At 44.0% G+C, this 27,916-nt stretch overlaps 2 protein-coding genes and 1 long non-coding RNA gene across 5 annotated transcripts; 1 reads left to right on the top strand and 2 right to left on the bottom strand.

Moving 5' to 3' along the window:
• Positions 1-3,998: 3,998 nt before the first annotated feature.
• LOC129154596 (spectrin alpha chain, non-erythrocytic 1-like) lies at positions 3,999-5,543 on the bottom strand. 2 transcript variants are annotated; one of them, XM_054734390.2, is made up of 6 exons: positions 5,363-5,543; positions 4,847-4,939; positions 4,632-4,736; positions 4,527-4,559; positions 4,407-4,442; positions 3,999-4,198 (listed from the first exon to the last, which is right to left on the bottom strand). In XM_054734390.2, exons 2-6 carry the CDS (start codon positions 4,910-4,912, stop codon positions 4,121-4,123), a joined length of 318 nt encoding a protein of 105 aa, XP_054590365.1. In that variant the 5' UTR covers positions 4,913-4,939; positions 5,363-5,543; the 3' UTR covers positions 3,999-4,120. The 2 variants fall into 2 exon arrangements, with proteins under 2 accessions (XP_054590365.1, XP_054590363.1); XM_054734388.2 differs by having other exon boundaries at positions 4,407-4,559.
• A 19,375-nt stretch (positions 5,544-24,918) lies between these two features.
• LOC129154594 (spectrin alpha chain, non-erythrocytic 1-like) lies at positions 24,919-26,445 on the top strand. 2 transcript variants are annotated; one of them, XM_070542227.1, is made up of 6 exons: positions 24,919-25,086; positions 25,510-25,602; positions 25,713-25,817; positions 25,893-25,925; positions 26,002-26,037; positions 26,246-26,445. In XM_070542227.1, the coding sequence occupies exons 2-6, from the start codon at positions 25,537-25,539 to the stop codon at positions 26,321-26,323; spliced, it is 318 nt and encodes a 105-aa protein (XP_070398328.1). In that variant the 5' UTR covers positions 24,919-25,086; positions 25,510-25,536; the 3' UTR covers positions 26,324-26,445. The 2 variants fall into 2 exon arrangements, with proteins under 2 accessions (XP_070398328.1, XP_070398329.1); XM_070542228.1 differs by lacking the exon at positions 24,919-25,086 and having other exon boundaries at positions 25,400-25,602.
• Positions 26,446-26,743: 298 nt separating this feature from the next.
• Positions 26,744-27,916, bottom strand: LOC129154595 (uncharacterized). Its single transcript, XR_008559881.2, has 3 exons — positions 27,780-27,916; positions 27,018-27,078; positions 26,744-26,929 (listed from the first exon to the last, which is right to left on the bottom strand). It is a non-coding gene; the product is annotated as an uncharacterized lncRNA (long non-coding RNA).

The following is a 27,916-nucleotide window of genomic DNA, read 5'->3' as shown; positions in this document are numbered from 1 at the left end:
TCCTCTCTGGGCTGTGGAGAGGCTAGGGACATGGGCCACCACTTGGCACATGGACCGAGATGGGCCTGAAGGGGGAGCCGTCCATCACGGACATCAGTATTGTTGTGTCCACTTATGTGGGGATCAAACACTAAACTATCAATTCAATGGGTGTCTTTATATAGTGATGCAAGTCTAATTTTCTTTTTTCTAGAGCTTTGGGAAGAATGACCCGGAGGTGCGCCAGAACCTCCTCATTCATGTGCCACAGCACGGAGATGCAGGAGAGGTTCCACGCCCTCCACAAGAACCTCAAGAGGGTAAAGACCATGAGGGACCTATTCATCTGCCTCTCGGTGGACACACAGTCCGGCACCGATCCGGCTCACCCTGCTGCTCCTCCTGCTGCCCCCGAGCCATCTGTACGGAAAAAACTGGAGGGGACAACCAAAGTAAGTTGAAATCATGTGAATGCTATTACACCATATAACACATTCACTGGGCTAATTGTGTTTCTGTTCATTTTCAAAAGAACACCTGTGAAGAGCGTCAACCAAATGGCCAAGCAGATTAAGAAGAAATTGGGGCTGTCACCCCCTTTGAAACGGGCAATGCCTTATGTTAGACTGAGAACGCTTAAATAAGAAGGGGCTACGCATGTTATGGTTGCTGTCTTTGTCATTTTCTTGTTTGACTTTGGGTTTGTGTTCCGTGTTTAAATTTGACTTTGGGTTACGGTTAGTTGCTCATCATTGAAATTTGTTACTGAGTCTTTGTTTGCTTTACAAAGAAAGGTATGCCTAAGGGGTGAAGAAGTTACTTTTAACCCTCTGACTAGCCTCTTGCCACGCGGACAGTGGGAGGGTTAAAAGACATAAACAAAGGCCAAAAGGAACATGTCAGTTTGGGCTACTGTCAGCAGCAAAAACCTACTTAAAAGTAGCCCAAAAAGACAAGTTTGGGCTACCCTTAAGTAACTCGGTTCTCTTTACTGTACAGACTTTTACCTTTTACTGTGTGTTTACATAGCTGAAAGCTACAACGTGTGAATTTCAGACTGATTGGGCATTCAGAAGGGTCAGAGGTCACATCAATCTCACCACAGCTCTGATCCACACACCCTCAAGGACTGTTTTGCTCACACCTGCTGGCAGGTAACAGGAAAAGTAAGCACGCACACACCCACCCACAATACAAATGTTTGTTCCACAGACATTTCCTTCAGTTCTTCATATCAATAAATACCTTACTTTCCACTTTACTGGGTCACCTGCTAATCAATGTACAAATTAATACATTTCAATACCTCATGAATGTGTCTGGCATCAGAATCCCTCCAAAACCCTTGCACGCGTATTGTCCACATCGCACGTGCGAACGGGACTCGCGTGTGGAAGTTAGAACCTCTCAAGTGAAGATATACATGGCGAGGAGGTCATTTGTACACTGAGAGGGAGCAAACTGTGTGAGCGCACAAGGATGTGCACAAGTGACAAACCTGCGTGCGCACGTTGGCCAACGAGCACACGGCAGAGGAAAACATGCGCGCGGCAGCCTCACTGCGCGTGTGGCAGCATTTCTGCGCGCTCGGTTTCTGATTCTGCTCGCTCGGCTGTTGGGAGTTTTGGCACTCTGGAGGCGTGGAAGAATGAAAGTGCCAAAAATTGAGCACTTGAACTTTCAATTTGAGAGCAGAATTTCATATCAAGAGACTAACTTTTTAATTTGAGAGTAAGATTTTATATTATTGCTCTCAAAACTTGTAATGCTTGCACTCAAAATGTCTGCTCTCTTTCAAATTCACTCTGTTCTCCTTCAAATCTTTGTTTCTGCGCTCAGATTTATCCTTCTTACACTGGTATTGTCTTCTCACGGGACAACTTTTTCTCTGCACGGATCAAGACTCCTCCCACAAGTCTGTCCCCTGCTCTCACGGATTTTGTCTGCTCTTGCTCAAAACTTGGAAGCATGGGCGTAATTTTCACTTTAGAAGTGGGGGGGACATGGGGGGGGGGGGTATCTTTACAGTATGCTCTGATGGGAAACAGGCTTCAACACAAACGGTTGTTTTCCTCTTGGTCCTAGAGCTCAACCAGTGTCAATTTAATATAGCGTAATATTGTTTTAGGATGGTAAAAAGTGCTGGGGTCAAAACTTGACTTTGGAAAAAGTGGGGGGCACATGTCCCCCCTGTCCCCCCCCCCAAAATTACGTCCATGCTTGGAAGTACAATCTCCTAGCAACCGCTCAGCCAATAGAAAGACTTGTGGGACTGGACCATAGACTGTAAATACTGGACAAACGGATTCCATTGGCTTCAATAACACGTTTGTTGTCTATAATGGGAGGTGGCCACCACCGCCATTTTGACCGTGTCACAGGTTCCGTCCAGCCCAGACAATTCCATAAAAGGGAAGAGAGGAGGCGCTGAGGGTGTGGCTGTAAGGCTGGGCTCGAGTGACGACACCCAGGCGAACTAGCTACGAGCTAACCTGAAGCTAACCCTGGCTAACCCAAAGCTAAAGCGGAGGTGGGAGCCGAGCTAACGGATGTAGCCACCTAGCTTCAACCCAACCGGAGCTAACTGGAACACCCATCGACCTGAACCTCACACAGAGTTTCGGTGGAGGTTTTCTGCGCCTGTTCGTGAGAAGTACCTGTATTAAAAAAGTTTTAAATCGGTAAGTTTATAATTTATTTCCGTAATGAAAACATTTTGCTTTGAGCAAGTTTTCAGTACAGTTTTTTTCGGCGCTATCACTCCTGAGTCGCACCAGCCATTAAATGTATCATGAAGAAGAGAAAATATATTTAAGTCGTATTTTGGGGGGATATTTTATTATCTTTCTTACAAAATCTGAGACCAAGCGTTTCACATTGCAACACAAGCACCGGTAACCATAACAGAATGAACAGCCAGCAGAGGAGAGGATGGCGGTGTTTGAAACCCTCCCGGCCGGCGTGTAGAGCTCATTCCTGTGCTGGAGCCGGCCCTCAGCACCCCGCCACAGGCTCTAACAGATGCTGGCGGTGTTTCATATATTTCCAAAACGTAATACTTGTTTGTATCTTGTACAGCCAACTAGTCTTTATTCTGGACTCAGTACAATTTACCAAAAGTAAAGAGACATTATACAGATGAAGTAAGCACAAGATAACTTACTGGAAGACACAGAGTTATCATCAGAACCAGAACAAGAGAGCCTGATAACAGTCATGTGAAAATAACAGTTAAAAAGTATGTATGTATAATAGAAATAAAAATATATTAGAATTAGTGTAACTCACTGTGATCCAAACAAATCAGCCATAGCTGATTAGTAAATATGACATGAGGTCTGGGAGTTTTTAAGTTTCATTCTTTTATTACATTTTTTTCTTAGATCTATTAAAAGGTCACCATGGCAGCCTGTGTGTCTCCAACGTCAGCTACACAACGCAGCAAGTGTAAGTACCAAGTACTTGTCTTGACCACTTCATGAATGGTTTTGTACTTTAAACAGCTAGGCCAAACCTGTTATTTTTTCCTCCATAGCCATTTGGATCATTGGAGACAGCTGAGTGAGGCGTGGTGCCCAGAGAGCTGCAGAGACAACCTTGGCCTCCCTGACGTCTGTGTCTCTTGGTTTGGTTGGGGCGGACCATCGACATACATACATGTGCCGACACTTTGCGCCCTGTTTTATAAACTGTAGTGTTAAAAATAAATGTTTTTGCTCAATTACTGGAATTTCTTTGGTTAAGACAAAAGTGAGGAATAATCATTTACAAGTTATTTGTACAACAGGCCCATTTTAAATCCCAACAGTTTCTTAGCAGACAATAGAAATGTGTTCTTTACTAACTTTACTTGGTTTGAAAATCTTACTAAAATAAACTTGAGTGCCGTATTGCAAAACCCAATCATACTTGTTATGTAAACATTAGCTTTGTAGATATTTTTTACAGATATATATTTGTGTGCAACAAAAACCAAACTTAAATAATTTGTCATTCTTTATTGAAAAACAAAAAAATACAGGTATACAGAAGTGTGGGAAAATGATAATGTGAAAGTATTGCACTATAAATGAAGTGAGATGAGATGAAGGTGGACGCCAGCGGGCTGGACGCCGGACGAAGAAACCTGGAGACGGATCGCTCAGACAGGAAGGGAAGAGCTTCCTCTTACCTTGATGGAATTAAAGTTAGCCGTCGTCTGAACGCCCAACCGTACGGTCTGAGCTCAAAGGTCACAGGAAACACACACCAGTCAGCAGTCATACAGATGCATAAAGATAACTGTAGCCATGGCAACCAGCTGACATGTCCCCACTTTCACCAGCACCTGGTGCCTGCCGGGTCACCTGAATTCCTGTGTGATGTCAGCACGGTCGGCCGTGACTGCTGCCATCAGAGGTGACCTCTGATCAGCTGAATGAACTCACCTTCCAGGGTGACGCCGTGTTAGAGTCGGCTTCATCCTGTAAACAAACAAACAAACAAACAAATGAGTGGTAACATAAACACCACGTCTGGTTCTGGTGGAGGCGGAGGACAACATGCACCTTTCCAGGAGCAGAACCCAGATGTTTTTGTTGCTACAAACAGAGACGAGCAGAGTTAAACCAGGAAGTGAGAGGGACCAGCTGCTGCAGACAGGTGACGCTCACCTGAGCCTGAACCATAGGAGCCTCCTCAGCCATCAGACCTTCTGACTCCAGTTCAGATGCCACCTTGTTGATGTCCCTCAGGCGGGACTCGTTGGCCTTCAGGTCCTGCAGGACAAAAGCACCTGCTGATTACCTTGTTGCGTTCAGGTTAACAGGTCTGGTGTTAGAACGTGGTGGATAAGAATGTTCTGACGGGCCGAGGGTTCTGAACTCACCCTGCAGGACTGGGCCTGCTCCTTCAGGGCCTGGATGCTGCTGCCGTAAGCCGACAGGTCCGACATCAGGGCCTCGTGCTTCTTCAGGAGAGCCTGTGGAGCAGAACATCAGAACCTTCAGCTCGTCTGACACAAGTGGAGCTTTCTCGCAGCGATGGTCCAATCGGATCCGCCACCGTAAAACAAACCCTGCTCAGTTCACCGCAGACGCAGCTCTGCGGGTGTTTAGTGGAAAAGCGTGAGCCTTCTGCCGGCTGCCACGTGTCATGGCTGCTCTGCAGCGGGAACACACATCACAGCTTGTAAACCGTTTGAAATAAGAGCGACGGGAACACGTTTGTCATCACTTCCTGTGCTAGGCCAGCACTTCTACCCCTAACCCATGAGACGCTCAAACGAGCAACGACGTCTGGTTGACAACCGAAGGAAATGACAAATACAGAAACACTAATTATGAAGGACTGGAAAGAGAGCAAAGAAAAGCGATTGGAGTTTCTCAGGAAGGGACTTCCATACCTCGGCCAAGTCCTCGTCTTTCCCTTAGTCTGGACTTCCAACGATGGGCTCCTTCTCCCTCATCCAGGACTCGGCCTCATTAGCATCCGCAAAGTACTGCTGGGCCTGCAGAGAGTCCTCCAGGTCCTGCCTCCTCTGGGACGCCTTGGCCTTCAGCGTGTCCCAACGTCCATGAAGCTCCCACAGTTTAGTCTTCACCTCCTCACCAGCGAAGTGACCTGGACCCAAAAAAAGTGAGCCAGAACCTGCAGACACCTCAGAAACATGTCAGGACCAGACCTGCTCTACCTTCTTCCACCATGGTCTCTCCTTTCTGGGTGACAGCCTTGATGCGAGGTTCATGACGTGTGATCTCAGCCTGCAGAGCCTGGTGCTTCTTCAGCAGGTTCTGGACACCAATCAGGTCCTTCCCTGAGGACACATGTTAGAGTTCAGCATTATGCAGTAGACAGACCAGTTTAACCCAGGGGTTTCTTTCTTCTACAATCTGCTCTTTAACTGTATTCTTTCCTGCTATTTCAGCTGTTAACTTTATTTTTTCTCTAAGTGTTTTTCTCCCCAGAAGAAGCTACAACGACGTTCTGCTGAGCTGTGGTGGCCTCATGGAGGGGGCCATCGGCTAGCACACTGCTGCTAACCACTTAAACATTCTCCCTCTCCTGATAGTAACATTTTACTTTCTTTGATGTTGGATGTGGTGCTACTAGTTTACCCGTTTAATTATAGATTCACTAGGATAAATACAATAAAGTTTATCTCTCGCCAAATAGAATATTTACTGTGGCGAGCCCGTGAAGAGGTGTAGGAGAATGCGACAAATTTGTCTGTTAAAAAGTCTGTTATGTACAAAAAACACAATATCATCACACTATTTTGGACCGATACATGACGGTCAGGTCCGGCTTGGGGAGAAAATATGACACGTCTTTCAGGATGGACTTCATCTTTGGTAGCTGGCAAAGCCGGGAAAAGCAGGATCTAACCACCTGGCTAATGTGGGAGTCCATCCGCATCTCTGGTCCAAAACCACCCCCAGGTTAGTGATGGTTGGCTTCACTAAGCTGCAAAAACAGGGTTGCAGGACAGGACTAACTGCAGTGGGAGAGGGAGGAACAAATATTCCAGTTATAAATATTAAATATTTGAACAAATAAATATTTGTTAAAAGGAAGAAAATGATGATGACTTTAAGATTAGAGGAATGTTCTAGAACGGGTCTGGAACCAACGACGGCCCTTTGGATCAAATTTGGATTAAAAAAATAGCTCATGATTTTATTTATGGATGGAATAAAAATACAGGTTGTAAGCATCTTCTCAGTATCTTCATGTTGCACGACTTTCCACAGCAGAAGGACACAAAAACTGCCAGAATTATGATAAGAAAGATTTACGTTTTAATCTCAGAATCCCAGCTTTTCCCAGAATCTTCACATTATTCTATGAATTCAGAGAAAATTTACATTTTTCAGAGGTCTCGCTCCCCTGTTGTGGATATTTCTCAAAATTCAACCATTTTTTCTTTTCAAAAGCTTTAGTAAGAGTTTGGACTCTAAACAAGCTTTACTTTGTAGACTGCTTGTCTACACCTTCATCAGATCTGCTCATAATAAAACATTTGGGTTATATTTAATGTCTAGAGAAGATGCTCTTCCTGGGCATTAAGTTATCAAAAACAGATAAAAGTATTTTTTACCATAATTTTAACTGCTATCAGCTGATAAAAATAATAAAAAACAGCCTGATCATTAAAGGGGTGTAAGTGAAACCGCGCGGATCACACAAACCATCATGCTGTCTATATCACTTTGAAAATATATAGTTTAATTACAGTTTGATTTATTTGACATCTGTATAATGTTTATTATTTTGTTTTTTCCCCCTAAATGCCTAACGTTTTAGTTTTACATGAATATTAGTCATTCATCACAATACATAAAGTTACACATTTTAAATTTTAATAGGGGAAGACTGCAGGAGGGAGCGGTAAAATACAGAAATCCCCAGCAAAAACAAGAAACTTTACGAGTCTGATGAAACCCGCTGGAGTTCCTTCAGCAGGCCTGGTGGCAGCTACAACGACCCAGTGGCTGTGCTTGGTCAATGTTATCGAGCTCAGTCCGGCTCGGCCGTGAACGAGCCGAGGCGACATCCTGCTCTGCTTAAGAAGAAGTGTTATTTTCCGCTTCAGAAGAAGCGTCCGTGTTTTACGCTTTCTCAGAGACATGTCACGTTGCTAAGTTGTTGGCGCCGCGCGCTAACACGTCAATAGTGCAGCATAGCCTGCTGGAGGTTTTAAGGGTTCAGATGAAAACACCCTACCACTCAGGCTGCTTACACATCGATATTAAGTTGTCGCTGTTGCGCTCACGCCGTAATACAGGATTAGATGCGGTTAAAGTCAGACATGAAAAACTCCACGAGCGGTCAGACCGCGCAGCAAGTAGGCGCCGGATCGGTCAGGCTGCCCGGCCTGACCGCTGGGGATTACCGGATGGAAGATTGGACACAGAAGTCTCCCTCTTAGCGCTCCGTCATATTTCAACCCATTTTTATCTTAAATGCACTGGGTTTTACCCTATTACCCATCTAAATATGCCCTATTAATTATTTTACCGTATTTTACATTTAAATTTCATGGTTAAACAGTACATGCTACATGTTAAACTGATAGTTAGCTAGCTACTTCGGTAAACTCAGCTAGTTTAAAGGTGGCAGTGACATAAATACGAATATAGATTTTAACTTACCGAAAAAAATGAAGTGGAGACTCCTTGGACGCTCTATTAGTGCAGTTAATACCACTGCAAGTCATTTTGTCCAACAATTGCACCAATAATATCCAAAGAAGAATACACAAACACAGAGACTCAAAATGCCGGAGCAGTTTCCAAGCCAGACCGAGGCTGTACTGAGGCCTTTCCACGGAGCTAGCTCTGTGGTCACGTGGGTCTGAGGCGGCGGTCACGTGTGTCGGATGCTCATTAATTATACAGAATTTTAGGCTTTCAATACACTTAAACAGAAGAGTGAGAAAAAAATTCACCCCCCTCAGAGTTGTCATGAGTATAAACTAGATAATTTAGACAAAAAACATGTTTTGGTACCAGGCTGTAAACATGTTTATTTCTGCTGTGAAATCGGCATTTTTAACATGGGAGTCAATGAGGATTTGCTCGCTTCTGGCACCAGCCCCCAGCGGATGAGGGTGGAACTGCAATTTTTCTTACTTCCGGGATGGGACCATTTTTAGAGCGGCATTGTGGGGGCTTGGTGCGCGCGTTGGCCAACGAGCACACGGCAGAGGAAAACATGCGCGCGGGAGCCTCACTGCGCGTGTGGCAGCCTTTCTGCGCGCTCGGTTTCTGATTCTGATCACTCAGCTGTTGGGAGTTTTGGCACTCTGGAGGCGTGGAAGAATTAAAGTGCCAGAAATTGAGCACTTGAACTTTCAATTTGAGAGCAGAATTTCATATCAAAAGACCAACTTTTTAATTTGAGAATAAGATTTTATATTATTGCTCTCAAAACTTGTAATGCTTGCACTCAAAATGTCTGCTCTCTTTCAAATTCACTCTGTTCTCCTTCAAATCTTTGTTTCTGCGCTCAGATTTATCCTTCTTACACTGGTATTGTCTTCTCACGTGACAACTTTTTCTCTGCACGGATCAAAACTCCTCCCACAAGTCTGTCCCCTGCTCTCACAGATTTTGTCTGCTCTTGCTCAAAACTTGGAAGTACAATCTCCTAGCAACCGCTCAGCCAATAGAAAGACTTGTGGGACTGGACCGGAACAAACCTCTTTGGGGTGCGCTTGTTTTGACGCTCTGTGGATTTTCCTGTGTGGCTGCCACATCTGCGCACTAACAGCCTGGCTAATACCCGCCCTGATCTGGAGCGGGAGTTTCACCTGCACCAGCAAAATGGACCAGAACCAACAAGATGCTCAAGTAAGTTATTTTTCAAGGCTACTAGCTGCAGTTTATTCCATAAAATTGTTTTATTATGCTACTTTTTACGACTCCTCGCATTTAATATTACAACAGGGACGCATAGCTAGGTGGATTAGGGTCCTACATGGAATAAAATGTCCGGTGTTTCATCCAGGAGCTGGGATCGAGTTATGAGGGGCCAGATATCTGTCAGGGAAAGATCCAGAAATTTTTTTCTAGTGCCGTATTCCCCAGAGTTGGATAAGTGACTGAAAAAGGATTGTTTTAACCAGCGCAGTAATTCTTATCTGCCAGCAGTCTGTCTGCTTTAGATTAGAATAAACAATGTAAGTTAATGGGAGGTAGTAGCATTTTGTGTGCAAAACTGTGTAAAATTACTAAATTATGATACCAATTATTCCTGTTGAGCTCAATAATCATGTTGACTGCAAATGAAAAGTAAGAAGTAACACATTTGCAGGAGCCAATTTAGACAGTAGACACATTTTCACTTAGGGGAATATCCCTTTAAATCAAACTTAAAACATGCACGTAAGCAATATACAGAATATTTTAATTACATTTCATGTTAATCATTATTGTTTACTTAATGCTGATTGTTGGTCACTGATTTAAAAAAATGTCTTTAATAGGTTTCCTGTCCATTGTGTGATAAAGAATTTACTCAAGAGTCTATACAACTGCATGCCAGCTTTTGTGGTGAAGAGGAAGAGGACAGGGGCATGTTCTCTTTCTTAACATTCGTTTCGATGTCTCACTATGGGATACGCCCCTCCGCGGATTCCTCAGAAGCACTTATCTCAATACACCAATCCTGATTGGCCAGTGACCGTGACATACGCGTCACCTGCTACTATAAGTAGCAAGCGTCCCCACGCACGCACTATTCAGTCACCTCTTCTCGCTTCGGTGGTCGCTTATCTCTGAGGTAAGTTAGCTCAACTGTTCACAGACGGAGCCTTTTAATATTCCCTCCGTCGCCGAACGTTAACTTACCGTCCTTCTGTCCTGACCTTCACCATAGCCTCGGGGCATAACGAGCAGCTTCACACTCCAGTGCATCTGTTCGTTCTGTGCTAACACACCAGTTAGCCAACATGGAAGCCGCTCCTCCCACCAGAGGAGTCGACAGCGCAGGAGCTTGCCACTGTACCTGTGGGAACAAAATCTCAAGCAAAGACCCGCACAGGGTCTGCTCGGGCTGGAACACGCCCAGCTGGCATTGGAGGTCCCCGGGTCATGTGAGAGCTGTGCTTGCTTCACCATGAAGAGCCTTCGGCGGCGGCTAGCGCGCCAAGCTAGCCTGTCGGGGAAGGACCCTTGCCTGCCGGCCCCTGGGCCACCGCCTGGGGATGCCGGCGAACATGTCCTCTCGGAGCCGGAACCGTGTGCCGAACTCAGCTGGGGCTCACAGCTCGAACTGGCCGGTCCGAGCCACCCCTCCGAGGACGTGTTGGAGTTGGACTACGGAGACGACGAGGACACCTCGGAACTCCTCATTTCAGAGGAGGACGAAGAGGACGACGTCTTTCTCCCCATCGCTCAGGCCTCCATGCCTAGCTTTCTGTCTTCTCCCAGGGATGGATCGGCTTCTCCGGCCGCCCACCTGGACATGCAGTCAGTCTGCCGACGCGCTGCTACCAGGCTCAACATCCCTTGGCCCACCGTGGTCACCGAGGCTGTCAGATCCCGCTACGAGGGAAAGAAGCTGCCTCAGGCCACGAGGGCGGCAAAGCCCCTCCTTCCCGCCTTCCCGGAGCTTCTCCAAGAAGTGAGGTCCTCCTGGGACAAACACCCGTTCAGCTCCAGGTCTCCTGTCCAAGGAGCCTCCTCGCTGGACTTCGAAGGGATGGAGAAGGCTGGCATGCTTCGCATGCCGCCGATGGAACCGCTGGTTGCAGCCCACCTGCACCCACGGCTCTCGGCGACTTCCTCCAGGCCTCCCGCTCTCCCTGCAAAGGCGGACCGCTTCCAGTCGGCGCTGAACGAGAGGGCGTACAAGGCTGCCGCCATCTCGGTCCGAGCTTTGAATGTCTCCTCCATGCTCTCGGCGTACCAAGCCGAGCTCTGTGAGGACATGAATACGAAGCCGGACCCGGAGGTGTGGGAGGAAATCACCGTACTGACCGACATCTGCCTGCGTGTGCAGCGCTGCGCGGTCCATGCTACGGCTAAAGCTATGGGCATGATGGTGCTTCAAGAACGTGCACGATGGCTGATCCTCACCAACCTCTCTGAGAGAGAGAAGGAGGACATTTTGGACATGCTAATCGTGCCTGAAGGCATTTTTGGCTCTGCCCTGGCATCAATGCAGCAACGGTATGCGGCCAAAAGGAAAGAGGATGAAGCAAGCTAGTCGCTAGCTTATGTGGCTTGACTAGTTATATCAATATAAAGTCATCTTGTTTCTCGTTTTAAAGCGGTGTTCAGTATGTTCATAGAGCTCCTCATTTAGCTTCATGTTTGTGTTTCAATCTTTATTGAACAAATTTTTTTAAACTTCCTGTAGAAAGCGAGGAGATCGTGACGTAACTTTTTTTTATTTTTATATAACTTTATTAACAAACAAAGCTTACAGGCAGATGTAACTGCTGGTTGTTGGAACTGTGAGCTGCACAAAAAACAGGCATAGTTGCTCCAATGATTGTGGACTCAAATTGGGTTTTGGAGAGTTAGGAACCTACTCAATATGGCGGTGAAGCAGTTACTCTCCAGCAGCCAATGATGTTTATGGTACAGCTTATGTAGAAAGAAACATGCTGTCTAAGGCTACGTTCACACTGCAGGCCTTAAAAATCCATTCAGATTTTTTGAGTAAATTTAATTTTTTTGTGTGGTTGTTCACATTATAACTGAAATACAACAGCAAATGCTCTCCTGCGTTAATGTTAAAAGTGATCCGCATGTACAGAAGAGAACAAGAACTCACACACTAGGAGCTCTGTGGAGTCTGAACTCGCTTTTCAGCTTGTCGTTGATCTTTCGGTTAAAGAGTTAAAGGTCGGATTGGCCACTCCGACGCTTGCTCTGGAACGCTTTGAACTGGCGTTAGAGCTGACGTGGCGTAGTTTTATACCTCGGATGTTATGGTTTATTGTCGAATGAAAATTACCAAACACCGTCAGAAGCACGCCTCCGTCAGATCTGTAAGATTCTGATTGGATCAGTTAAAAGAATGTATTATGTCTTTTTAACACTACGTGAACTGAGTCCTGTTGGAATCCTTAAAGTCACAGTACTTATTATTTCTATAGGATCATAATAAAGTAATTAATATTTTGATTTCACAGGTCGGTCACATCTTATATTGACTAACACCTTAATGGATTAGCTTTAGTAAAATAGACTTCTTTGATTAATTAACAGAAAAGAGTTCTTTCTTCGTTCTTCTGTCTTCATTGCTGGAACGTAAACAGTTTAGAAGCGAATGCATGACCTTGAGGCTGTTTCATGCACTCTGGCACTGTGTCAAAAGGGAACAGTTGTTAGAGGATAGAAATGGCTCCTTCATCACGTTACACTGTGTAATACAAAATTTCGTGCATTTCACAGAAAACAAATGGTAGTTCGCTTACACCATAAATACAACCTTACTCATTGCTGAGATTTAAAAACAGAAAATGTTTTTGTTTTGCTACTGCTTATGTAACCCCAGACTCAGTATAAGTTAGGATCATTATGTATAAAGACCAGCGGCTACGTTCGACAGGATTACAAAAAGAAATAATGCAAGTGCAAAATGAAATGGCAGGAGGCAGGAATTGGGCAAAAATAGAAATTGTTATTTTGTTGGGGAAATGACTACTGGACAGGGGTGGACTGACTTTCTGGAGCACCAGGAGCCATCCCGGTGGGCCGACAATGTGGGCAGGGCCGCCGGGCCGGTCTGACATTTATTCATTATTTCATTCGTTCATTCATCCACTCGTTGCGTTCGTCTTTCTCTCTTGCCCTCAGATTTCTTACAAATTGGGCCGGCCAATAGGTTATCGAGGCTAGCAGTGTGTTGCCCACATCAAGATGTATTATTGGTCTGTTTCTCATTGTCATGGGCAGACTGGTTCAGACTGGGCACTGCGACAGGGCTGTTAATCACAGGCAGCACAAACCAGGGTGGGGCCTCATAGCTAGTTGGCGGGAGTGGTGGTTGGACAGTGCTGCGGTCGGACAGTTGATGTGGAAAATGGAGAAGCTGAGGAAACGTTTGGGTGGCGCAGAAAAGTTGCGGCGAAAAAAATTGAAGTCTCTAGAGGTAGGAGCTGCTAAGTGTTCTAAGTTGACAGACCTATTTGGTCCTGGGCCGGCCTTAGTCACCACCCCAGCAGGTGCTGCTGGTGTGCCAGGAGAAGAGGCGACACATGCAGTTAGTAGCATTAGCACGGGGCTGGCTAGGTTACATTTTAAAACATGTGTGTGTTCAATAACAAGTAGAAAACATTTCATATCTATAGCTGTCATCATGTAATATGAGCTAAAAAGGCCGTGAGTGTTGGTATTTGGGTTGATTTTGTTTTAGGTTGGTTTCATGTGACATCACAACATTCTAAAGAGCCCATAGTTCAACAGTGAGTGTGACCCCCTTTCCATCGGACTGGACCAGCAGCGTGTTACTGGGCAGCATATTCTCGCATATTCTGCTGCTTGTCCCTTCCTACCGGCCGCTTATGAGAGGCGCACCGGCCGCAAATGCAGCGCGACAGCGCCCATGGTAGATCAGAAAATATCCTTTTAATGCTCTGCACAGATTATTATCAAAACTTATTATTTTACTTAACGCATGGCGATCAGACACATTTATTCACTGCTGTATGAAGCGGATTTGTGGTAACAGCCCCCCCTGCTCTTCTCCGCTCTGCTCCGTTTCTTTCACAGCTCCTCCGTGGTCGTGGTGGAGCGATTTAATGTTCAAACTCCGTGGATTATCATCAGAACTCATTGTTCTAGGCAATGCAGGACGATCCAACTGATTTATTATTTGTTGCATCATGGAGGAGAAGTGTGTCGAACTGTCCCGCTGCCCGTGATGTTTTTAATGCAGTTGTCCTGTTCCCAACACATCTGATAATCACAGGCTAACATGAAGCAGAAAAAGTAAAAATAATAATAATGTTTTTATTTAACTCGCCATCCATTTAGAAAGCTGCAGATATTTCCATCCATTTCATCTCCATTCTCAATATTTTACCTCCGGCTCCGGTGGAAAGCAGGGGTGATTGAGGGCAACTCTAATTAATTTTCCCTGAAAGATGTACATGTGGACAGTATTCAAAAGAACATACGTATGATGTTGACCAGTAGAAAGGACTTTCAGCAACGTAGGAATGAATAATATGGCAGGTTTGTGAATCCAATCACTGTAAAATAGTCTTCAGGGAAAGCATTTGGACAGTTTCTTTTTGGAAATTTCTTCCAAAAACAGTTTTTTTCCCATTGAGTTGTACTGCCTGGAACCTGGCCTCTAACTGCAATAGTATTATAGAATGTGAAACCCACCTATTGATTTACTGAACAACATGTCAGCTGTCTGTTGTCATAGCAACAGTAAACATTTTCCCGACCAATGAGTCGTAAACAGAGATACAGACTAGCTGTGTTGTAAATACAGATGAGATACTTAGCATTTTAGCACAAAATATAAGTACGCATGTAGGGAATAATTAGTTTAATAGCCAATATTTGGTATGAAATTGATTGTTTCATTTCATTTATTGTTTACTGAGGGGAGAACAATTTTGTTGGTATTTATAACTTTAATTTCGGTGTAAATGTGCTACTTTGAACTACAGTTTGAATGAATGCATATAGTGCAAGTACTGTCACATTTGTGCTGTGTATCAATTTAAAGTTCAAGAAGTGATTTGACTCTGATTCCTAGGAATAAAAATCAATTATCATAATCTGATTTGGTCTGATTCAATCTGTTCTAATGTTAAATCAATATGGGTCAATGCTTTTTTTAAAACACTTTTTGAGCTGTTACATTAAATATATGTCTGATATGAAATAATGCAACCAACACTGAGTAACTGTTCACTGGGAAAATTGTATTAACCTTTTCATCTTAAAGTGGCTATCAAGCCTTTTCTCTCCCATTCTAGTGAAGAAAAGGACAAACAACGTTAAATAATTAAACAGATTCTGACACTTGTGAATCAATTGTTTTGGTTGTTAAAATTTGTTATAAGAATCACTTCAGAATCAATTTTTAACGTTTTTTCCAAGTTTTTTTTTTGTTGTCATCACAGCATCTGAGTTGTTTGCACAGGAAAGCACTAGTGTTGTTGTGCACATGAACATTTAGTTCAATAAGGACTAATATTTCTATTGTGAATTATTCTGTGGTTTGAAGTTATTTCCCCTTACAATGCAAAATGCTTTTCTTATTTGCCCAGACACAGGTCATGGGCAAGTCCAGCTGGTCAGTTCAGGGAGAGGGCCAAACCAATACAGGCAACCCAAAGACAACACCACCTGAGAAGGAAAAGACAGTAGAGAGTGAGGAGTACGCCAGCCCAAATACTGCATCACCTGAGAGGGAAACAGCTGTAAAGCACCAAGAATGTGACAGTGAAATAACAGATTCATTTTCACAACCTGATCAGAAAAATCTCCTATCGTTTCTAAATTACCATCCTCAGCAAACAAGTACCAATCCTGTGGTGCAGAAAGTGTTCTGTAGCAGAGATGGTACCAGCAGAAAGTGGCTGACGTACTGTCCAGAGCGTCACATGCTGTATTGCTTCATCTGCATGGCATTTAGTAAGAGAACTGATAGTAGTCTGTTCATCAGTGGAATGTCAGAATGGAAGCATATACACCAGCGCACCGAGGAACATGAGAGAAGCAGTGCACACAGAAACTGTGCTGAAGCATACCTCTTGAAATCTGCCAGTGCTGATATCAGCAGTTTGTTTCGTGGCAGTCAGATGACCGCACACAGAGAGCAGGTCAAAAAAGACGACAGGTTTTGGAGCGCATAATAGATGTCATCAAGGTTCTTGGGAAGAGGGGGCTTGCATACAGGAGGTCAGAAAATGAGGCAGGATATACCCTGGAAGACCACACAGTTGACCATGGAAATTTCCTTGAACTCATACTTCTACTGGGGAAGTACGATTTCTGTTTAAAAGAGCACCTGGATAGCCGCATTGAGGAAAGCAAAAAGTTACATTTGTCTGGAGGCACAAGAGGCGGAGGTTCTCTTGTAACTTTTCTCTCCAAAACCACAGTCAACTCAGTCATAGATGCAATTCACCATCTGATTCAAGAAAACATATCACATGAGATCAAGAAAGCAGGAATGTTTTCAGTTCAGCTGGACACAACACAGGACATCTCCTCTCAGGATCAGTGCTCTATTATTATGAGGTATGTTACTGATGGCGTTAATGAGAGGCTTGTTGCAGTGCTGAAGTGTAGTTCATCTACTGGACAGGCCTTTGTTGACATGCTGTCAGATGTTCTGGAAAAAATGGGCCTCAGCACGACAATGTGCATTGGAAATGTGACCGATGGGGCATCAAACATGCAAGGCCATTATAAAGGATTCTCTTCACTATTGTCTGCACAATCACCAAACCAGGTGCATGTCTGGTGCTATGCAATGTGCTAAATCTGGTGCTTGCAAACACAACCCAGGTTGTTATTTAGAGCGGGTCCCTTTTTGCGCTCCTCAATGGCATTGCTGTATTTATCAAAGAGTCACATCAAAGGTTGAATGTGTGGGAAGAGACAGGCCAAAACAAAAGACGGAGAATCCTTGCTCCTATTGGTGAGACACGTTGGTGGGCCAAGCACGAGGCCCTGAAGAAGGTGTTTGGCTCCTTTGGAAAGCTGGAAAATGGTCTGTATGTCGATGTACTGTTGACATTATCAGCTATCCAGAAACGGACAACAGTAAAACCCTCCAACTGTGTCATGGCCAGAGGATATGCTGAGTCTTTGCTGAAGTATGAGACAATCTTAACGGCTCAAATCTTCCTTCGCATATTTGAGCATACCTCTCCATTGTCTAAGTACCTTCAGACAGCAGGATTGGACATCCTCTCTGCCCACAGAATGGTAGTATCAACACAGGATTAGGGTTGTCACGGAATGAAAATTTAACCTCACGGTTATTGTGACCAAAAATATCACAGTTTTCGGTATTTTTTAAACGGTGTTGCATATGTTCAGAAAGCATTGATAGTCCTGTTCTACACAAACTGAAATAGTTTAGAAAAGGTTTAATATTGTTTATCAAACCTAAAATAACACAAAGCCTTAGCAAAAGTGCAACTTTTCACAAGTAAAGGAACAAATAGCTTCTTTTCTGGAACATGTTACAGTAGTCAGTGCAGGTTTAAATTATACAAATCCAAACATTCAAAACATAAACAATATGTAAACAAATCAAAGAAACACCACTTGTTTTCTCATATACTTGTTTTCTTCATTATCAAAATGAAAATCTAAAACTCCAGTCCACACTTGACTTGAGCGCTGTACAAGTCAACCTTAAAAAATATGTATTTAAAATAAATAGCCACTTTAAACAAATTACTAAAATAACTACTACACTATGTAATCAAATCCAAATGTTCAAGTATAAATGGCATTGAATAAGTAAACAAATCAATGACAAGGAACTAATTGTATATTTCTCTTCATCATCAACAAATAAGATGCTTCATCCAGCAACAGGGTGTCCGTGACACGGTTTAAATGCTGGCAGAGGACGCTGCGGCTGCAGTATATAGTGACTCGTTGCATTCTCCCTCAACCAAAAGTCCTCACGTCATGCATTTAAGCTAAAATGCTAATGTTAACTTACCTTACACTGGCTGTAGAGACGTGGGTGATGGTCACTCAGATGTGCCATTAGATTCGAAGTGTTGCTGCCTTTTGCAGACACTTGTTTCCTGCAAGTTCTGCAAATGGGATAGCAGTCTTCCATTAACTGTCCCTCAGCATTTTTTAGAAATCCAAAATATGCCCATACTTCCGATTTAGTCTTCTTTGAGGGCTGATGGATGTCCTGGGCGCTGCCGTCTCCTCCTTCGGCCATTATTTCAGCTTCAAAGTTTTGGTTGCAAACTAAAAAGTGCGTGTGTGTGGGAACTTCAGCAGAAGCGACGGTGGCTGGTAAGGGTCACCGCACCTAAACCGCGGCCACGGTAAACCCACTGAGATAATTTAGTTTTTTAAAAACTGGACTGTTATTTTTATTGTCAACTTTTTTACCGGGGTTTACTGCTATACCGGTTACCGTGACAACCCTACACAGGATACACTGAAAAGCTTGGGAAGAGATTTTGAATCTGTGAAAAAAGCAGCAGACACATTTGTCAAGTGGACAAACTCAAAAATCCAAGAGAAAGATGACATGGACATTGAAGTGGAGGACACATTGCCACAAAAGAGGAAGAGGATGAAGAAAGTCTTGCCTGGAGAGATGGCTCAAGATGAAACCCTGGATGATGCAGAAAAATCCTATCAGGTGAATGTGCATAACCAGATCATGGACACCGCAATTGAAGCCATTCATAGACGCTTTTTAATGCATGGGAATCTATATGCCAGCTTGGCATGTCTGGATCCCAGACACTTCCCTCAGCTCTGTACCAATGCTCTTCCCCAGTCTGCTCTTCAAGATTTGAGCAAGTGCTTGCAAGGATTTGACAGCAGGGCAACTAAGGAAAATATACAGGCTGAACTGAAAAGCTTTGCACTCCAGTGGAACAGGTTGAAGGCATCTCCATTGGCAGAATACAAGGCAAGAACAGTACAAGATGGATCAGATGGTGAAGAGGACAACACAGAAGAGGTTGAGATAACTCCCATAAGCTGTTGCTCCTGCAAAGAATGCCCTCTGTGCTGCTACCAAATACTTCGTCGTTTCAACATGCTAACAGATGCATACCCTGTCCTAGGCCTTGCTTATAAATACCTCCTCACATTATCCCTTACGCAGGTGGCTTGTGAGCGCACATTTTCCATCTTGAAGTTTATTTAAAAACAGGCTCAGAAGCACCCTCTCATCCGATAAACTGGAGGCATTTTTGTTGATGGCCTCGGAGAAAGACATTCTCATGGCTTTGGTCTCTGACTCTGAGATGGATAGACTAGCAAAGAGTGAGCTGCTTAAAAAGCTGCTCCACTGAAAAGGTGGGAAATATTTAATAAAGTCGTCATCACACATTATAGATTTTGTAACTCCTTATTTGTTGTTTTAATGATCCTTTACAGATGTATTGTGCATGGGTATTAATCCTTAATTTTTTGTGATTTTGTGGGGCGATGGTGGCACAGGAGTCAAGTGCTCGCCCCGTAATCGGAAGGTTGCAGGTTCGAGCCCCGCTCAGTCTGTCGCTGTCGTTGTGTCCTTGGGCAAGACACTTAACCCACGTTGCCTGTTGGTGGTGGTCGGAGGGACTGGTGGCGCCAGTGCTCGGCAGCCTCGCCTCTGTCAGTGCGCCCCAGGGCAGCTGTGGCTACATTGTAGCTCATCCCCACCAGTGTGTGAATGTGTGTGTGAATGTGTGAATGACTGATTGTGTTGTAAAGCGCCTTGAGGGTTCCAGGACTCTAGAAGGCGCTATATCAAATACAGGCAATTTACCATTTACCATCAATATTACAGGCTGGATTTTGGGATGATTAGAGACTTAATGATGCATCCCACATTCCTTTCAGTTCTCTAGTGATGGTTTCTTTATGACTGAGTCACCGCTAAATCAAAGAAGTTTCACGTCTAATGCTGCTATTTATTTAGATCATTTATCAGGATATCTTGTTTTTATTGTCTGGGTTTGTTTTTAACTAACACTGGGTGTACACTACAAGATTTTTATAGTCACACACTAAAAACTTGAAAGGTAGCACCAGGGCTTTCCCATTAGTCTCGCTACCCCACCCTTAGTCGTGACACAACCTCTGTTGTTATTTGACACTATAATGAATACAAACTGATTGGTTGATTGATTGATTGATATAGGTGTCAGTTTTAGTCCATGACTTAATTTACATTCTTTATTTGTTAACTATCACAGAATATGACTATCCTTTGTAGTATACAGAGAGGAGACGCTGAAAAACTTGCCAACTTCTATGTAGTGTCTGCGGCTAATGTAGTGGGCCTGTCTGAAGAGAAAATTCCAGGGCCGAATTTTGGTCCCAGTCCACCCCTGCTACTGGATTACACTCACTTAACATAGCATTAATATTTTCAGAAACCTACCAACAGATTGAAAGCTAGCAGACGCACCAGTCAAGGCAGGTGTTGTGTCAAAATGTGTTTCCCTATCAAAAACGGTTTTCTCCTACGGCTTTGGTCAAATTTTTCCATCGTTCAATTAAAACGAGTTTTACTTTTTATTAACATTCTCTTTGATGACCCATTTTGTTCATTACAGCGCAAGAAAAACATTGTGATGAAACACATTCTGATAGCTAGCAGTTAGACGTGGAAACAATGTTCATGGAGTAAACGCTAACGAATAACTGTAATGTCCAAAGAGCTAACCATTAAAAACGAAGGTGGGAATACTAAACAAAAAAACATCTACACTAGGTCCAGAGCTAGCATAGGGGACGAGTGATTTGTTAGGGTAAAACTCAAATCTGGTGAGGCCATTTTATAAAAGTTGTAGCTATCGTGAATAACCTAATCCACCTAGCTATGCGCCCCTGTTGTAATATTAAATGCGAGGAGTCGTAAAAAGTAGCATAACAAAACAATTTTATGGAATAAACTGCAGCTAGTAGCCTTGAAAAATAACTTACTTGAGCATCTTGTTGGTTCTGGTCCATTTTGCTGGTGCAAGGTGAAACTCCTGCTCCAGATCAGGGCGGGTTTTAGCCAGGCTGTTAGTGCGCAGATGCGGCAGCCACACAGGAAAATCCACAGAGCGTCAAAACAAGCGCACCCCAAAGAGGTTTGTTCCGGTCCAGTCCCACAAGTCTTTCTATTGGCTGAGCGGTTGCTAGGAGATTGTACTTCCAAGTTTTGAGCAAGAGCAGACAAAATCTGTGAGAGCAGGGGACAGACTTGTGGGAGGAGTTTTGATCCGTGCAGAGAAAAAGTTGTCACGTGAGAAGACAATACCAGTGTAAGAAGGATAAATCTGAGCGCAGAAACAAAGATTTGAAGGAGAACAGAGTGAATTTGAAAGAGAGCAGACATTTTGAGTGCAAGCATTACAAGTTTTGAGAGCAATAATATAAAATCTTATTCTCAAATTAAAAAGTTGGTCTTTTGATATGAAATTCTGCTCTCAAATTGAAAGTTCAAGTGCTCAATTTCTGGCACTTTAATTCTTCCACGCCTCCAGAGTGCCAAAACTCCCAACAGCTGAGTGATCAGAATCAGAAACCGAGCGCGCAGAAAGGCTGCCACACGCGCAGTGAGGCTGCCGCACCAAGCGCGCAGAAAGGCTGCCACACGCGCAGTGAGGCTCCCGCGCGCATGTTTTCCTCTGCCGTGTGCTCGTTGGCCAACGCGCGCACCAAGCCCCCACAATGCCGCTCTAAAAATGGTCCCATCCCGGAAGTAAGAAAAATTGCAGTTCCACCCTCATCCGCTGGGGGCTGGTGCCAGAAGCGAGCAAATCCTCATTGACTCCCATGTTAAAAATGCCGATTTCACAGCAGAAATAAACATGTTTACAGCCTGGTACCAAAACATGTTTTTTGTCTAAATTATCTAGTTTATACTCATGACAACTCTGAGGGGGGTGAATTTTTTTCTCACTCTTCTGTTTAAGTGTATTGAAAGCCTAAAATTCTGTATAATTAATGAGCATCCGACACACGTGACCGCCGCCTCAGACCCACGTGACCACAGAGCTAGCTCCGTGGAAAGGCCTCAGTACAGCCTCGGTCTGGCTTGGAAACTGCTCCGGCATTTTGAGTCTCTGTGTTTGTGTATTCTTCTTTGGATATTATTGGTGCAATTGTTGGACAAAATGACTTGCAGTGGTATTAACTGCACTAATAGAGCGTCCAAGGAGTCTCCACTTCATTTTTTTCGGTAAGTTAAAATCTATATTCGTATTTATGTCACTGCCACCTTTAAACTAGCTGAGTTTACCGAAGTAGCTAGCTAACTATCAGTTTAACATGTAGCATGTACTGTTTAACCATGAAATTTAAATGTAAAATACGGTAAAATAATTAATAGGGCATATTTAGATGGGTAATAGGGTAAAACCCAGTGCATTTAAGATAAAAATGGGTTGAAATATGACGGAGCGCTAAGAGGGAGACTTCTGTGTCCAATCTTCCATCCGGTAATCCCCAGCGGTCAGGCCGGGCAGCCTGACCGATCCGGCGCCTACTTGCTGCGCCTAGCTGCTGCGCGGTCTGACCGCTCGTGGAGTTTTTCATGTCTGACTTTAACCGCATCTAATACTGTATTACGGCGTGAGCGCAACAGCGACAACTTAATATCGATGTGTAAGCAGCCTGAGTGGTAGGGTGTTTTCATCTGAACCCTTAAAACCTCCAGCAGGCTATGCTGCACTATTGACGTGTTAGCGCGCGGCGCTAACAACTTAGCAACGTGACATGTCTCTGAGAAAGCGTAAAACACGGACGCTTCTTCTGAAGCGGAAAATAACACTTCTTCTTAAGCAGAGCAGGATGTCGCCTCGGCTCGTTCACGGCCGAGCCGGACTGAGCTCGATAACATTGACCAAGCACAGCCACTGGGTCGTTGTAGCTGCCACCAGGCCTGCTGAAGGAACTCCAGCGGGTTTCATCAGACTCGTAAAGTTTCTTGTTTTTGCTGGGGATTTCTGTATTTTACCGCTCCCTCCTGCAGTCTTCCCCTATTAAAATTTAAAATGTGTAACTTTATGTATTGTGATGAATGACTAATATTCATGTAAAACTAAAACGTTAGGCATTTAGGGGGAAAAAACAAAATAATAAACATTATACAGATGTCAAATAAATCAAACTGTAATTAAACTATATATTTTCAAAGTCATATAGACAGCATGATGGTTTGTGTGATCCGCGCGGTTTCACTTACACCCCTTTAATGATCAGGCTGTTTTTTATTATTTTTATCAGCTGATAGCAGTTAAAATTATGGTAAAAAATACTTTTATCTGTTTTTGATAACTTAATGCCCAGGAAGAGCATCTTCTCTAGACATTAAATATAACCCAAATGTTTTATTATGAGCAGATCTGATGAAGGTGTAGACAAGCAGTCTGCAAAGTAAAACTTGTTTAGAGTCCAAACTCTTACTAAAGCTTTTGAAAAGAAAAAATGGTTGAATTTTGAGAAATATCCACAACAGGGGAGCGAGACCTCTGAAAAATGTAAATTTTCTCTGAATTCATAGAATAATGTGAAGATTCTGGGAAAAGTTGGGATTCTGAGATTAAAACGTAAATCTTTCTTATCATAATTCTGGCAGTTTTTGTGTCCTTCTGCTGTGGAAAGTCGTGCAACATGAAGATACTGAGAAGATGCTTACAACCTGTATTTTTATTCCATCCATAAATAAAATCATGAGCTATTTTTTTAATCCAAATTTGATCCAAAGGGCCATCGTTGGTTCCAGACCCGTTCTAGAACATTCCTCTAATCTTAAAGTCATCATCAGTTTCTTCCTTTTAACAAATATTTATTTGTTCAAATATTTAATATTTATAACTGGAATATTTGTTCCTCCCTCTCCCACTGCAGTTAGTCCTGTCCTGCAACCCTGTTTTTGCAGCTTAGTGAAGCCAACCATCACTAACCTGGGGGTGGTTTTGGACCCAGAGATGCGGATGGACTCCCACATTAGCCAGGTGGTTAGATCCTGCTTTTCCCGGCTTTGCCAGCTACCAAAGATGAAGTCCATCCTGAAAGACGTGTCATATTTTCTCCCTAAGCCGGACCTGACCGTCATGTATCGGTCCAAAATAGTGTGATGATATTGTGTTTTTTGTACATAACAGACTTTTTAACAGACAAATTTGTCGCATTCTCCTACACCTCTTCACGGGCTCGCCACAGTAAATATTCTATTTGGCGAGAGATAAACTTTATTGTATTTATCCTAGTGAATCTATAATTAAACGGGTAAACTAGTAGCACCACATCCAACATCAAAGAAAGTAAAATGTTACTATCAGGAGAGGGAGAATGTTTAAGTGGTTAGCAGCAGTGTGCTAGTCGATGGCCCCCTCCATGAGGCCACCAAAGCTCAGCAGAACGTCGTTGTAGCTTCATCTGGGGAGAAAAACACTTAGAGAAAAAATAAAGTTAACAGCTGAAATAGCAGGAAAGAATACAGTTAAAGAGCAGATTGTAGAAGAAAGAAACCCCTTGGTTAAACTGGTCTGTCTACTGCATAATGCTGAACTCTAACATGTGTCCTCAGGGAAGGACCTGATTGGTGTCCAGAACCTGCTGAAGAAGCACCAGGCTCTGCAGGCTGAGATCACAGGTCATGAACCTCGCATCAAGGCTGTCACCCAGAAAGGAGAGACCATGGTGGAAGAAGGTAGAGCAGGTCTGGTCCTGACATGTTTCTGAGGTGTCTGCAGGTTCTGGCTCACTTTTTTTGGGTCCAGGTCACTTCGCTGATGAGGAAGTGAAGACTAAACTGTGGGAGCTTCATGGGCGTTGGGACACGCTGAAGGCCAAGGCGTCCCAGAGGAGGCAGGACCTGGAGGACTCTCTGCAGGCCCAGCAGTACTTTGCGGATGCTAATGAGGCCGAGTCCTGGATGAGGGAGAAGGAGCCCATCGTTGGAAGTCCAGACTAAGGGAAAGACGAGGACTTGGCCGAGGTATGGAAGTCCCTTCCTGAGAAACTCCAATCGCTTTTCTTTGCTCTCTTTCCACTCCTTCATAATTAGTGTTTCTGTATTTGTCATTTCCTTCGGTTGTCTACCAGACGTCGTTGCTCGTTTGAGCGTCTCATGGGTTAGGGGTAGAAGTGCTGGCCTCGCACAGGAAGTGATGACAAACGTGTTCCCGTCACTCTTATTTCAAACGGTTTACAAGCTGTGATGTGTGTTCCCGCTGCAGAGCAGCCATGACACGTGGCAGCCGGCAGAAGGCTCACGCTTTTCCACTAAACACCCGCAGAGCTGCGTCTGCGGTGAACTGAGCAGGGTTTGTTTTACAGTGGCGGATCCGATTGGACCATCGCTGCGAGAAAGCTCCACTTGTGTCAGACGAGCTGAAGGTTCTGATGTTCTGCTCCACAGGCTCTCCTGAAGAAGCACGAGGCCCTGATGTCGGACCTGTCGGCTTACGGCAGCAGCATCCAGGCCCTGAAGGAGCAGGCCCAGTCCTGCAGGGTGAGTTCAGAACCCTCGGCCCGTCAGAACATTCTTATCCACCACGTTCTAACACCAGACCTGTTAACCCGAACGCAACAAGGTAATCAGCAGGTGCTTTTGTCCTGCAGGACCTGAAGGCCAACGAGTCCCGCCTGAGGGACATCAACAAGGTGGCATCTGAACTGGAGTCAGAAGGTCTGATGGCTGAGGAGGCTCCTATGGTTCAGGCTCAGGTGAGCGTCACCTGTCTGCAGCAGCTGGTCCCTCTCACTTCCTGGTTTGTTAACTCTGCTCGTCTCTGTTTGTAGCAACAAAAACATCTGGGTTCTGCTCCTGGAAAGGTGCATGTTGTCCTCCGCCTCCACCAGAACCAGACGTGGTGTTTATGTTACCACTCATTTGTTTGTTTGTTTACAGGATGAAGCCGACTCTAACACGGCGTCACCCTGGAAGGTGAGTTCATTCAGCTGATCAGAGGTCACCTCTGATGGCAGCAGTCACGGCCGACCGTGCTGACATCACACAGGAATTCAGGTGACCCGGCAGGCACCAGGTGCTGGTGAAAGTGGGGACATGTCAGCTGGTTGCCATGGCTACAGTTATCTTTATGCATCTGTATGACTGCTGACTGGTGTGTGTTTCCTGTGACCTTTGAGCTCAGACCGTACGGTTGGGCGTTCAGACGACGGCTAACTTTAATTCCATCAAGGTAAGAGGAAGCTCTTCCCTTCCTGTCTGAGCGATCCGTCTCCAGGTTTCTTCGTCCGGCGTCCAGCCCGCTGGCGTCCACCTTCATCTCATCTCACTTCATTTATAGTGCAATACTTTCACATTATCATTTTCCCACACTTCTGTATACCTGTATTTTTTTGTTTTTCAATAAAGAATGACAAATTATTTAAGTTTGGTTTTTGTTGCACACAAATATATATCTGTAAAAAATATCTACAAAGCTAATGTTTACATAACAAGTATGATTGGGTTTTGCAATACGGCACTCAAGTTTATTTTAGTAAGATTTTCAAACCAAGTAAAGTTAGTAAAGAACACATTTCTATTGTCTGCTAAGAAACTGTTGGGATTTAAAATGGGCCTGTTGTACAAATAACTTGTAAATGATTATTCCTCACTTTTGTCTTAACCAAAGAAATTCCAGTAATTGAGCAAAAACATTTATTTTTAACACTACAGTTTATAAAACAGGGCGCAAAGTGTCGGCACATGTATGTATGTCGATGGTCCGCCCCAACCAAAACAAGAGACACAGACGTCAGGGAGGCCAAGGTTGTCTCTGCAGCTCTCTGGGCACCACGCCTCACTCAGCTGTCTCCAATGATCCAAATGGCTATGGAGGAAAAAATAACAGGTTTGGCCTAGCTGTTTAAAGTACAAAACCATTCATGAAGTGGTCAAGACAAGTACTTGGTACTTACACTTGCTGCTTTGTGTAGCTGACGTTGACACACAGGCTGCCATGGTGACCTTTTAATAGATCTAAGAAAAAAATGTAATAAAAGAATGAAACTTAAAAACTCCCAGACCTCATGTCATATTTACTAATCAGCTATGGCTGATTTGTTTGGATCACAGTGAGTTACACTAATTCTAATATATTTTTATTTCTATTATACATACATACTTTTTAACTGTTATTTTCACATGACTGTTATCAGGCTCTCTTGTTCTGGTTCTGATGATAACTCTGTCTTCCAGTAAGTTATCTTGTGCTTACTTCATCTGTATAATGTCTCTTTACTTTTGGTAAATTGTACTGAGTCCAGAATAAAGACTAGTTGGCTGTACAAGATACAAACAAGTATTACGTTTTGGAAATATATGAAACACCGCCAGCATCTGTTAGAGCCTGTGGCGGGGTGCTGAGGGCCGGCTCCAGCCCAGGAATGAGCTCTACACGCCGGCCGGGAGGGTTTCAAACACCGCCATCCTCTCCTCTGCTGGCTGTTCATTCTGTTATGGTTACCGGTGCTTGTGTTGCAATGTGAAACGCTTGGTCTCAGATTTTGTAAGAAAGATAATAAAATATCCCCCCAAAATACGACTTAAATATATTTTCTCTTCTTCATGATACATTTAATGGCTGGTGCGACTCAGGAGTGATAGCGCCGAAAAAAAACTGTACTGAAAACTTGCTCAAAGCAAAATGTATTCATTACGGAAATAAATTATAAACTTACCGATTTAAAACTTTTTTAATACAGGTACTTCTCACGAACAGGCGCAGAAAACCTCCACCTAAACTCCGTGTGAGGTTCAGGTCGATGGGTGTTCCAGTTAGCTCCGGTTGGGTTGAAGCTAGGTGGCTACATCCGTT

The sequence above is a fragment of the Nothobranchius furzeri genome, chromosome 12 (assembly GCF_043380555.1).
Source record: "Nothobranchius furzeri strain GRZ-AD chromosome 12, NfurGRZ-RIMD1, whole genome shotgun sequence".
Lineage (NCBI taxonomy): Eukaryota > Metazoa > Chordata > Actinopteri > Cyprinodontiformes > Nothobranchiidae > Nothobranchius > Nothobranchius furzeri.
This window is presented reverse-complemented; position numbering and strand designations above follow the sequence as displayed.